Below are 13,248 nucleotides of genomic sequence, written 5' to 3' on the forward strand. Positions count from 1 at the left end.
AAAATGTGATATTGAAGTATAAGGCATATAGTTTCTTAATTCTCTTTCAAACAATTTCCTTTCTCCACTGAATTTGTATTCTAATTTTTAGGAATATTTCATCCAAAATTACAAATCACAATCTATCCATGCCTCCCATCCACTGTGACTTGTCCAGTCCTCCTCGTAATTTCATCACAAAGGTATCAATCCAAAATGCTGAGCAGAATCCTTCTTTTCTCCAGAAGAGAATATAAATGGTTTGCTTTGGATGAACTTCAATTTCAGATAATTAGAGAATAAAATTTTTCTTAACTTGCAACCACACAAATTATTCACTAGAAGAATAATGGTGTTTTTAAAAAGATCTATGTTTCAGTGAAAAGCAGGAGATTCTAAAATTCAGCGAAGGGAATTCAGCTGGCCTTCCCCTCCTCATCAATTATTGGCATTGTTTATTCTTTTACTATGTCTATATATAATATTTTATAACTATAAATGCTCTATAGGCCATTCATTCAATAGAACATCATGGTTTAGAGAATAAGCATTCCTCATCCATTTAGTTTTACTTATATGACTAGTTAAGCTCTTTTAAGCCACATTTTACAATCAAGTGCCACATTTTAGGAGGTAAGAAAATTACAGAACTTAGTGAAATAAGCATATCATCTTCTTCCAAAACTCTCAGTTATTTGATAGCTGTATGATCATGAACAAGTGACATGACCACTGTTTGTATCAGTTTTCCCATTTGTAAAATGGAGATAATTATAGCACTTACCACCCAGAATTGTTGTAAAGATAAAATGAGATAGAAATTTACAAAGCACTTTGCAAAACCTAAACTGCTATGCAAATACTACTGTTATTAATTATTATTATTATACTCACCATCTATAAACAATCCCTCCTTGACTTGAATTATTCTAGAAATTATTTGCTGTAACAGTGCCAAATACTTTTGGTGAGCACACATCAACTTTTTTATACCTTGTTTGATATTAATAATCAGAAGATTGTCAAATGAGTAAGTTAGCTGTACTATATCTCCCAGAATCTTTTAAGATTTTGACATATTCATGAGAGATACCTTTGACATTCATTGCAAACCTGGGTATTAATGAGAGTAATGAAAAACAATTTGAAAATGTAATTCAGAATAGAAAATGTAACACATAAATGAGCCAATATCCAAAACTAGTTTTAAGGACTCAATAAGAAGTTGATTGTTTTATATGTGGAAATATAAACCCCATCTCTAAGATTGTTATTAGTAATTGGGCAGTACAAAACAAAGATTGGGATACAGCTGAGTGTGCTGTAATTATATAAAGCAATACTGTGTAGGAAAAGGTAACAATAGTAACAATACTATAGGAATGAGAAGAGAGAACAAGAACTAACACAGAGGAATTAGATGGGGAGGAGGGCAAGTAGTTCTGAAATCTTACTACTTTCAAAGAGGGAACTCTATGTATGTATGGTGGGGGAAGGAATAGGATAAGGCAAGGTACAGAAGGAGTGGAGTAAGATTATGAGATTAATGTAGATTCGTGAGAAAGGGATAAATAAGAGACAGTAAGAGTTGGGCATGAGGAGAGGGAGGGATTCTTGAGGTGGAAGAGGAGGTTAAATAATTGCAAGGCAAATTAGTGTGGGTGGAAGTAAGAAGAGTTTTCAGGAATAGGAAATAGAGATAATGTGTGTGTGTGTGTGTGTGTGTGTGTGTAAATATGTGTGTGTGTATAAATGTGTGTGTGTGTTTATGTGTGTATACATACATACATAAATATATCCATGTTTAACTGTAGCTTGCTTAGAGAGTTGGGGAAAGGGGAGAAGATGAAGAGGAAAAAAGAATAAAGTAAAAAGTGCACAGCAGAAAACAGAAGAAAACCTACAAGGAAGCAAAGAAAAAATGGATAATTTTGAACACAATGTCTTATATTATTATATGTCCTTTCTTGAAATGGAAATTTATTGTTTCATATTTTAAATCCACTCATGTTCTGCTACACACATGAGTGTTTTTTTTTCTTTTTCTGCTTTTTCATTTTTATTTTGTTTTTTCTATTTTCTATGTAAACTTTAAATAAAAAGAAAGACTCAAATTAAGAGGAAAAAATAGAGAATTTAAGTAGTTTATTCTCAGAAAAGGGAACTGAATAAACAATAAATGAATTCCCAGAGAGGGGAAAAGTATGAGATGACTTGACTAATGAATCCTAGCATACATTCAAGGAATGATTAATTCAATATCACTTAAATTGTTTGCAAAAATAAGAAAATTGGGGAATGATATTCTCAAAATCCTTTATAATAAAAATAAGATCTTAACTAAACAAGGGTGAAAACAAGCAAAGAAAGGAACTTAAAAACCAATATTTCTTTTTTTTAATATTTTATTTTATTTTATAATAACTTTATATTGACAGAATCCATGCCAGGGTAATTTTTTTACATTATCCCTTGCACTTGCTTCTGTTCCGATTTTTCCCCTCCCTCCCTCCACCCCCTCCCCTAGATGGCAAGCAGTCCTATATATGTTAGATATGTTGCAGTATATCCTAGATACAATTTATGTTTGCAGAACCGAGCAGTTCTCTTGTTGCACAGGGAGAATTGGATTCAGAAGGTAAAAACAACTTGGAAAGAAAAACAAAAATGCAAATAGTTCACATTCGTTTCCCAGTGTTCTTCCTTTGGGTGTAGCTGCTTCTGTCAAATCATTTATCAATTGAAACTGAGTCTTTGTCAAAGAAATCCACTTCCATCAGAATACATCGTCATACAATATCGTTGTTGAAGTGTAAAGTGATCTCCTGGTTCTGCTCATTTCACTTAGCATCAGTTCATGTAAGTCTCTCCAAGCCTCTCTGTATTCATCCTGCTGGTCATTTCTTACAGAACAATAATATTCCATAAGAAAATTTCCATTCAGAGGCAGCTAAGTGGTGCAGTGGATAGAGCACCAGACCTAAAGTCAGGAAGACCTGAGTTCAAATCTGGTCTCAGACACTTAACACTTCCTAGCTGTGTGACCCTGGGCAAGTCACTTAACCCCAACTGCCTTAGCAAAAAAAAAAAAAAAAAGAAAAGAAAATTTCCATTCAATTTCCAAAAATCAATATTTCTGATGGATATTGATGCAAAAGTCAAAATATTAGCTACAGTAACATATGTTAAATGATTAATATGATTAAATAAGACTGGATCTATATCAAGAATAAAAAGTTGACTAAATATTAATTCAATTAAAATAGAATATTAAAAAAAGAAAATTTAGCTTAGAAGTGAGGAATGAAAGAAAACAAAGACTTGTAGAAATTATACAACTCTATGTATCTATCATCTCTTTGTTTCTTTCTGTTTGTCTCTGTCTTTCTCTCATGAATAGATTTTTCAAGAAATTAATTCAATGGCATTGGCAAAAACCAGCACAAGACTCAAATGAATTCTACTTTTCTAGGGAAAGGTTTTTTTTTTTTTTTTTTTTTTTTTTTTTAGGTATTCTTACCTAACAAATGTCTTTGTCCTGTCAAACCACATATTTAGAGCAGATACAAAACAAGAAGAATAAAACTGAAGAGAAAAAAAAAAAAAAAGGTCTGCAATCAAAATAATCCCACCCTGATCTCTGGAAACAAGGTACAATGTCAGAATATAGAAAATGGATGAAAAAAATTAGACATCAATTTACAACAATCTCAGACAGAATTTTAACTGACATAAATCTCCCAAATGAGATCAACAGTGCCTAAAAATCAATCATTAGTTGAAAGTAGAAACTAATTTCTAAAATTTATAGTGGAAAATGGAAGAAGATTACAAAGTACGTTGTTTTATAAAATAGGGGAGAATAGTGGCAAGGTATGTTAACCAAACAATATCATACCAAGGACATTTAAGAATTAAAGTAGGAAGAAGACCATTAAAAAAGTATGATGGTGTGGTAATAATACCTACTATAAATCTAATTGGAAATCATGGAAGTAAACTCCATTGTATAGCTTAAAATTAAGAGAATTATAAGGTCTTTGACACATATTTAGAATAATTACAATTAGAAATAATTAGAAATTGGATATAAAAGCATTGCTATTAGTTGGTACTAAGGCTCCCTATGGCTTAAGGCCTAAAAGCCCTATATATTGAAAAGTAATGGTGACAGACTTTCTGCCACTGTATGCCTTCTAAGTATGCCATGGTGTCAAATGCTAAGTCAGAGATGTATCTAACTAAACCAACGCCAAAACTTTGCTCTGAATAAGAGCAGCATATGCTGCTGAATAAACTGTCTTTTTTAATATTAACATATCTATCCATGTATCTATCTATGCTAATTTTGTCCCTATTTTAACCCCAAGCTTCAACAACCAAACTCCATGGTCTGACCTAGAGCATATAGAAAATAATTCCACACCTGAAAATAATTTTTTTTCATATAGTAACCATGCAAAAAGTTTCTACATTAGCAATTCCATAGTCATTAAGCTTTCCTCAGGAACTAGGCTCTTTTCTTTCTCCTAACATTCAAATATAATGCTTTCTTCATAAGACCTGCCTTTGAGTCAAACATTGGACATTTTTGCAGGACAAACATCATTATCTTTTGCAGAAAGTTGTGACAACATACAAATGTATGCAAAACATACATACAGATATATCCATTTCCATTTCCATCTAATGCATATGTACTTATTTTACTTATGCAAAATGAAAGGATAATCATTTAAAATTTTGTTCCTTTTTCTTTTGGACAGAGATCTTCTAGAAAAACACAAGGGAGAGAAGGCAGAGGTTCTGAAATATTCCTTTACTAATAATACATCTATGTCTAGGAAGGCTACAAAGGAAAGCAAAATGTGTAGCTGCATCTTAAGTGATAATAGTTCACAGTTTTGGTTTTTTTTTTCAAAATACTAAATAGCAAAAACAATATTTGGGGAGAACTTTCTTATTTATGCAAAGTCACAGCTGCAGAAATATATACTTTTTGAAAACAGACAAAAACCTCAAAATTGAGCAAGTAATGGAGTTTTTAGTGGTTTTATACATATTAATTTTGAATTCTGGTTTTATATTATAAACATTTTCAAATTTTCACATCTTGTGAGAGCTCTTACATAATAACATAACAATTAAGCAAAAATGCTAATGTAGTAAACGCATATGGAAGTTCATATAGCTTTCTACACTTCTATTCACCGCCAAAATTTTTGAAAGTTTTTTTAAATTGCCTGAAATTCATTTTCTATTTCTTCCACCCCAACCTCATTAAAAAAGAAAACTAAAATAAAAAGTCTAGGTAATTAACTAGGCAAATTCCATCATTAGCTTTATATGTAGTGCTTATCAATGTGTACAGTCAGTATGTGTGTATAAACATATACACACATATATGCATAACTTTATACATATGTGTATGTATATTGTGTATATCTCATCGCTCCTTTTTAGGAATTTTAGATAATTATCTTGTCATTAATCCTCTGGAATCATAAATGATCATTGCATTGATAAAGTCCTTAAAACTCTTCCCCAGGAATCAGTTTCCCTTCTTATCTCATTTGCACCCAGTTATATAATTTTATTTATGCAAAAGCTTTTCAGTTTCATGTGATCAAAATGATCTATTTTATCTTTTATGGTCATTTCATTCCCTATTTAGTTATAAAAATATTTCCTTAGCTATATATATGAAAAATATCTGATGTGGTGATCTTTTCTTTCTATTTTTAAAATAATTTTTAAAATGACATACCCTTTACCCTTGGATATTTCAGTCACATATAGAGCTATATCATTATTTCATTGGTTTTCTAACTCTTGTTCCTTTCCCTAATACCTCCCAAGTTGTGACCTGTCCTAAATATCCCTCTCAAATTGATCTCCTAATAAAATAGTTCAATGCAATTTTTTTTAAAGACCTAGATTTGCAATCAGAAATCCAAGGTTATCATATTACTTCAGAAAGGTCTTCTTAGGACTATAGGAGAGTTGCCAGACTTCTTTGAGGTATTCTTAGTTTCCTGATCTAAAAAATTAATGTTTTGTATTAAATAATCTTGTGTCCTTTATACATCTAAACTCTAAGATTATATTGCTATTTTTTCCTTTTTCTTTTCATTTTATACTCCTGCCCAAAAACTTTCAATTGAAACCTGTTACCTAAAATATGCATAGCTTGCCATTATATGTAAACAACTTCTGTTTCCAAAATTATCTATTAAGACAGCTGGTGGCAGAATGGAAATATCTCTAGACTTGGAGACAAAAAGAACTGAATTCAAAACTAGCTGCAAATAATAAGTGTGGGATCCTGGGCAAGCCGCTTAATTTTGGCCCATCTCAGTTTCCTAAAGTATAAAATTGAGACATTAACAGGGTTGTCATGAGGATAAAAAGAGATGATATTTGTAAAGTCGTGTAATACAATGCCTGACACATAGTAGGTGATATACAAAAGTGATGAACAAAAATTCTTCCCCAACAATCTCTATTTCCCTTGAATTTGAACATGCCATATAAATTGTTTCTATTTTTTGTTCTGTTTTTGTCCAAGTCCTAACATATCTTTAAAGCATAGCTTCTTTACCCTTCTTTGCTTTATACACACATCATCTATCCTTAGTCTTGACTGATCTCTCAATTTATAGAGCAGTTAAGGTTTATACCACTAATTTTATATCCAGTCTGTCCTCAATACTATATTATTTTGTCTTCTTCACTAAAATATAGTATACTCAAAATTGAGAATCAGGTCTTTTACCACTTGGTATCTTAAATGACAGTCTCACAGATAGCCAACAAGTACTAATGACAAGAAGGAAAAAAAATGAGTGATAGTCTCTCCTCTTTGGAAGCAGGCAATCACTAAGTTTAAGATTATAGATCTGGAGCTATGCTATGTGTTGATAAAGTCTGTAATATGCTTATATTGGTTGGTGGATTGAAGATTTTTGTGTGAATGAAAATCTACATTATAAATTAATTATATGCTGAGATTTTCTTAAAGCAAAAGTGTAGAATTGAGTATAAGTCTTGACAGTGATGAGATGTAGATTTCAATTTAATTCCATGGAGTGTCAGAGTAATGTTCCCTGCTTCATAGACTCTTTTCTATTTCTTCCATTTGACAATGGAACACAGGTATACTCTTTTCTCCACCATCAAAATATCAGCACCTTAGTGGACAGAGAATTTTAATTCCTGTTTTTGTATCCTTGGGACCTTCTTCTTGAATTTTTAATGTAGTGGTCATAAAATCATGTGATATTACAACTTTATTTCCACAAGTATTTCTGAAGTGTTTATTAAGTGCTAAGTATTATATGGAACACTGTGATTCATTCATTTAATATTCCTCTACTTCATGCTAAGTACTTAGAAAAACCTTAGGGATACAAAGAAAAAATAATGAATAATTTTTCCCCTATAGTACTTATATTCTGTATATGACAAGAAGACAGTAAGTATCCAAGTATAAGGCTAGGCACTGAGCCTATACCATGAGCAAAAGGAACTCCCACCTTAGAAACTCTCTCTACCAATGCAAGTTTGAACTTTCTCTGCATCTTGTAATAAAGAGTTTCCTGGGGCACTGAGAAATGGTATAACTAGTAATAAGGACAGTGCTTGAACTCAAGTTTTCCAAGTTCAGAGTCTATACAGTATGTATTATCTTATTTTATTATTTATTAAAGCTTTTTATTTATAAAGCATATGCATAACCTTTAATTGCAAAATTTCCCCTTCTTCTCCTACCCCCTCCTCTATCTGGCAGGTAGTCCAATATATGTTAAATATGCTGAAATACATATTAGATCCAATATGTATATGCATATTTATGCAATTATCTTGTTGCACAAGAAAAAATAGATCAAGAAGGAAGAAAAAGAAAAACAGAAAAAATGCAAGCAAATAACAACGGAGAGAGTGAGAATGCTATCTTGCATTTCACATTCTGTTCCCATGGTTCTCTCTTGGATATAAATGGTCTCTTCATCACTGCACAAGTGGAATTGGTGAGAATCATCTCAATGCTGAAGAGATCCATGTCTATCAGAATTGATCATCATAGAGTCTTGTTGCCATGTAAAATGATCTCCTAGTTCTGAATATTTCATTTTGCATCAGTTTTTATAGATCTCTCCAAGCCTCTCTGAAGTCATCCTGCTGGTCATTTCTTACAGAAAAATAGTATTCCATAGCATTCATACACCATGATTTATTCAGCCATTTTCCAATTGATGGGCATCCACTCAGTTTCCAGTTTCTTGCCACTACAAAGAGGGCTGCTATAAATATTTTTTGCACATGTGGGTCCCTTTCCCTCCTTTAAGATCTGTTTGGGATATAATCCCAGTAGAAACACTGCTCGATCAAAGGTAATGCACAGTTTGATGACTTTTTGAGCATAGTTCCAAATTGCTCTCCAGAATGGTTGGATCCGTTAATAACTCCACCAACAATGTATCAGTGTCCCAGTTTTCCCACATCCCTCCAACATTTGTCATTATCTTTCCCTGTCATTCTAGCCAACCTGACAGGTGTTTAGAGGTATCTCAGAGTTGTCTTAATTTGCATTTCTCTGATTAATGTGATTTGGAGTACCCTTTTATGTAGCTACAAATAGTTTCAATTTCTTCTTCTAAAAATTGTTCATATTTTTTGACCATTTATCAACTAGAGAATGGTTTAAACTATTATAAATTTGAGTCAAATCTCTATATATTTTAGAAATGAGACTTTTATCAGATCCTTTGGATGTTAAAATGTTTTCCCAGTTTATTATTTCCCTTCTAATCTTATCTGCATTAGTTTTGTTTGTACAAAAACTTTTTAACTTAATAAAATCAAAATTATCTATTTTATGATCAGTAATGATCTCTAGTTTTTCTTTGGTCACAAGTTCCTTCCTCCTCCAAAAATCTGAGAGGTAAAATATCCTATGTTCTTCTAGTTTGTTTATAATATCATCCTTTATGTCTAGATCATGAACCCATTTCAACCTTATGTTGGTATATGATGTTAGGTGTGGGCCTATGCCTAGTTTCTGTCATACTAGTTTCCAATTTTCCCAACAGTTTTTGTCAACAGTTGTGGTGATCTCTTCTTTTGTATAATATAATCATTCTCTCTGGGAGCAGGTTTCTTGGAGAGGTTTTCTGGAGGCAGCCTTAGTTTCGGTTCAGATCAATAATCACTCCAAATACAGGTAGCTGATAAAATCCAAAAGTTTATTTCTTATCTCTTTCCTTGGTTCTGAGAGCTCTCATTGCTAGTCTTTTGCCTCTAGCTCAACTCTGAATGCCTCCAGCCAGCACCAAGGTGAAAAGTGGAATGAATCTGTTTTGCCTCCGAGAGAGGGCTTCTGGCTCTCAATCTCCCAGAAGTTCTGGCCTATATCATCTCCTTGTAAGATCAGTTCAATCATACTGAACCATGCTAAATTAGATAATTATTGCCTCTATCAATTCTAATGACTTAACAGCTTGTAAGGATTCTAATGAATAGTGAATTCTTATATCAAAAGGTGGGGCCTTTTGGCTTCTACAAATACTAGATTGTTATAGTTATTGGCTATTTTGTTAGTGGCTATTTTATTGATTAATTAGCCTATTTCTTACTCAGTACCAAATGGCTTTTGTGATATTCTTGTTTGGTTTTCTGGTGGTCTTGGGACAGCCTTCTTTTCAGTAGAGTAATCACCACAAAGATAGCCAGGTGTTAAAGTCCAAAGTCTTTATTTTCTCCTTCATAATTTAGTTTCCTTGCCTGGCGCTGGGCAGCTTTCTGGGAGAGCCTTTCATACTGGCCTTGGTCTCAGTGGGGGGAGCAGGAGAACAGATGGGCCTGTCCTGTGACTGGTAAAGATGGAAATGAATCTCTCTGAGTCAAAGGGCTTGAGCTCCCACTTGCCTTCCGCTTGCCTTCTCTAGCTCTGGCTCTGGCTAAGTTTGTCAAAAAAAAAAAAAAAAAAAAAATCTCAAATTAAGATTTTTACAAAACAAAACAAAACAAAAACCTATTAATTATTTTTTAAACTATTGCCATTATAAATAATTGATTATGCCCCTGAAGTTATCACACTGAGCCAATGTTACCTAAAACAAAGCATGGTACAATGGAAATGATTGAAGTATATCAATTTTTTTCTTTACCTATAGATGAGAAGACGTAGGGACTTATGTAATGTTTGCAAACATACAAAAGTCTGACCAATAGGGTCAGCTAATTGCTACAGTGGATTGAGCACCAACCCTGAAGTCAGTAGGATCTGAATTAAAATCTGGCCTTAGATATTTAACACTTCCTAACCATGTGACCCTGGGCAAGTCCCTTAACACCAAATGCCTCAGCAAAAAATAAAATAATAATAAATAAGTCTGTCAGGTAGAAAAGAAAATGGATTCAGAAGGTGAGAGCTAAAAGAGTCTTTAGAAATAATGTAGTCCTGACTCTACTTGGCTTCAAGGGAAATAATTAGAACAATCTGCTGTAAGTTTTCAGGTAGGTTAATTTTAATGCAATATAAGAAAGAATATTCTCATAATTACAGCTTATCTGAAAATGAAATAGCATGTTTCAAGTGGTGAGTTCTCCATTATTAGTGGTATCCAATCAGAGACTGGAGTGAGGATTTGTTTAATATTAGTGAATTCAGATTTTTTTTCCCCTAAAGATCTAGGATTCTCTAATCTAAATCATACAAGGATTTTTTATTTAGGAGCTTGTAGCCCACATTAAGCAACTTTGATGTCAACCAATATTTTAGTCCTTTAATTCTCAGTTAATGCTGAGGACATTTGTTCAAAGGTTTCTATCTTTATTTACATGGAAGAAAACCTATATTTTTTATGGAAGAATAATGAAATGGGTGTGTTTTTTAAATTGAAATTATAAATCAATGATGATTTAATCTTAATAGCTGCCTTCTCCATTAGAGATTCTTAGCCATGAAATTAAAATGGACTTCTGTGCCCAGGGTCTAAAAGAAATTAGAGTGAGCCTAAAATGAATCAAGTCATGGATTTTTCTTATGGCATTAATAAGCAAATTTCAAATCACACAGCATAGAATGCTTGCCTGTTTTTAATGGTGAAGTTTCACTAGGCAGAAGATAATTTCATCTTTTCTTTTCTTTTTAATATCTTCAGAGACTAGATGTGAATGAAGAAGGAATTATTGCTTTCACTTCATAGGCACACTATAAATTATTTTTTTTGGCCCTAATTGCTTTGTCTAAGTAAAACATATCTAGATCACACCTGACATTGTAAACCTGTTTATCTTCATCATTTCCTTCTATTTTAGGAACTTATTATATATCTTTCTTATATGTTCAGTCATTTCAGGGTTAGGCTTGTTTATCATGTATGTTTTTAATGTAGCTCTGCTAGTGGAAAAAAGTTATCCAAACAAAATAAATATTATGCTTTGCTTATTGTAAAACGTCATGACCAAGAGACAAAAAATGTTAAATATTCATGAAAATTCTTATTTCCCCCAGGTCTGGCCAGTGTAGGATGCTGAGAAAGATAACTCACCAAACAAGGGAACTGTATCACAACCAGATTATCACAGAACTTAAAAACAAAAGCAATTGACATTAATAATTAATTGAGGAAAAGTTCCCTGTGGAGGCTGAGATGAGCTACAGGCACAATGTGTAAAAGTGCTTGACTAACTGATCATTAGTTATGTTCTGTATCAGAGAAACAGATATTAATGTATCTTATTTATCTACCCTAGTTTTTCTAACCCAATCGTTTGTCTAATGTATTAAATGATGCTTTCCCAATTCCCCATGAGTAAGGATCATCCCAAATTAGAGCCTGATACTTTTTTTATTGCACTTCTAGGGAGTGATCTGAATAAATGAAATATGAAAAACTTGTTTTGCTATTTTCTTTGTAATTTTGGCATTGTGTATTTAATGCCTGGAAATAGAAATCATATTAGTTATTACAATATTTTAAGTAATGATCAGCCTTTTCTTACCTTAAGCATTCTGAGGTTTTATGTCCTTTTTTATACCCTTTGAATATTACTTTGTTTGTTTTTATGAGTTATTTCTTTTATTTCTGAAACTTGTCTTTTGTCTCAACAGGCTGTACTTTAATGAAGAAACGTCAAAGCTGCTAACAGTTATACAAACTGGGACTCAGGAAGACCCTAGTGACCAAGGATGGGGTCGTCATGGAAACTAATTCTGTTTCTGTCAGTCACTGGGTGTCTTTCAGGTAAAAGTCTTGCATATTTTATGACTAAGTACAAAGTTGTAATGAGGTATTACATGTCCTGCAGAAGCTACATCTTTAAGTGATGATATAAATTCATATCCCTAAACATATCTATGGATATAATAAACTCTAGTATTTGTAAAGCAAACTATATACAAAATTAAATAATGCAAGGTATTTAGGAAACAGAATGCTATATGGTTACATTAATGTTAATAGAATGAGTACACACCTCATTGAGTTTCATTTATAATCCAAGCCATTGTTAGTCTTCACAAGACTCAATAATATCCTTATTCATCATTTGTAACAGCTAATTACAAAATTGTCTCATTACAATAGTAAATTCTACCACTCTGAACAAAGTGCTACTTTGACTCAACTCAAGCTATGAGAGAGGATCACTTTGAGATAATTGACTCATTTTTATGAGTACCAAAAAGTATTGTACTTCCTTTTCTGAATTTCTCTTTTTTCTGCTAGGTCAATCTTAATGTTTTAAATCTTGGCTCTGCAATGTTACTTTATCCTCTAGAGACATTTTATGTTGTTATAATTTTTATAGAATGATATCATAATATTCAGAATTATTTTCCCAGTTCCTTTTGTCTTTGTTTTAAATTCAGAGTCTAGAAATTAAACCTTGGTGATTATTTTCATTTTTGACACATAACACATGTGGCTTAATTAGTTATAATACAATGTATCTTCTGTGAGTAGCATTCAAGATGTAGACTTGTTAAGAAAAAAAAAAAAAACTTAGGCCTATAAAAGGCAGTATGAGCTGTGAATAGTATTGAATGTCTTTTTTTTTTTTTCCTAAAGGAATAGTTTAACATTTTGAATGAAATGTTTATTGATTAAGTGGTGTATTGGGATATGAATTTCAATGCTAACCAATTTTTACAAATGGAAAAAAATGATAATGAATTAAAAATGACTTTCTTATTAATCTTGGCTACTGGTACCTGGAGAATTTTAAATAGAGAATGATGAATAGGTAGTGACCTCTGTGGAA

The 13,248-nt window shown here is 32.3% G+C and overlaps 1 protein-coding gene across 1 annotated transcript in view; it reads left to right on the plus strand.

The window, feature by feature from the left end:
- The first annotated feature begins 12,106 nt into the window (after positions 1–12,106).
- The window catches only part of CNTN5 (contactin 5), an 853,760-nt gene continuing 852,618 nt past the window's right edge, over positions 12,107–13,248 (plus strand). The window contains exon 1 of the mRNA XM_051986848.1: positions 12,107–12,230. Within this exon, the coding sequence (XP_051842808.1) occupies positions 12,176–12,230 (55 nt within the window). The 5' untranslated portion in view covers positions 12,107–12,175. The remainder of the gene's footprint in view (positions 12,231–13,248) is intronic.

This window comes from Antechinus flavipes, chromosome 3, assembly GCF_016432865.1.
Source record: "Antechinus flavipes isolate AdamAnt ecotype Samford, QLD, Australia chromosome 3, AdamAnt_v2, whole genome shotgun sequence".
Taxonomy (NCBI): Eukaryota; Metazoa; Chordata; class Mammalia; order Dasyuromorphia; family Dasyuridae; genus Antechinus; species Antechinus flavipes.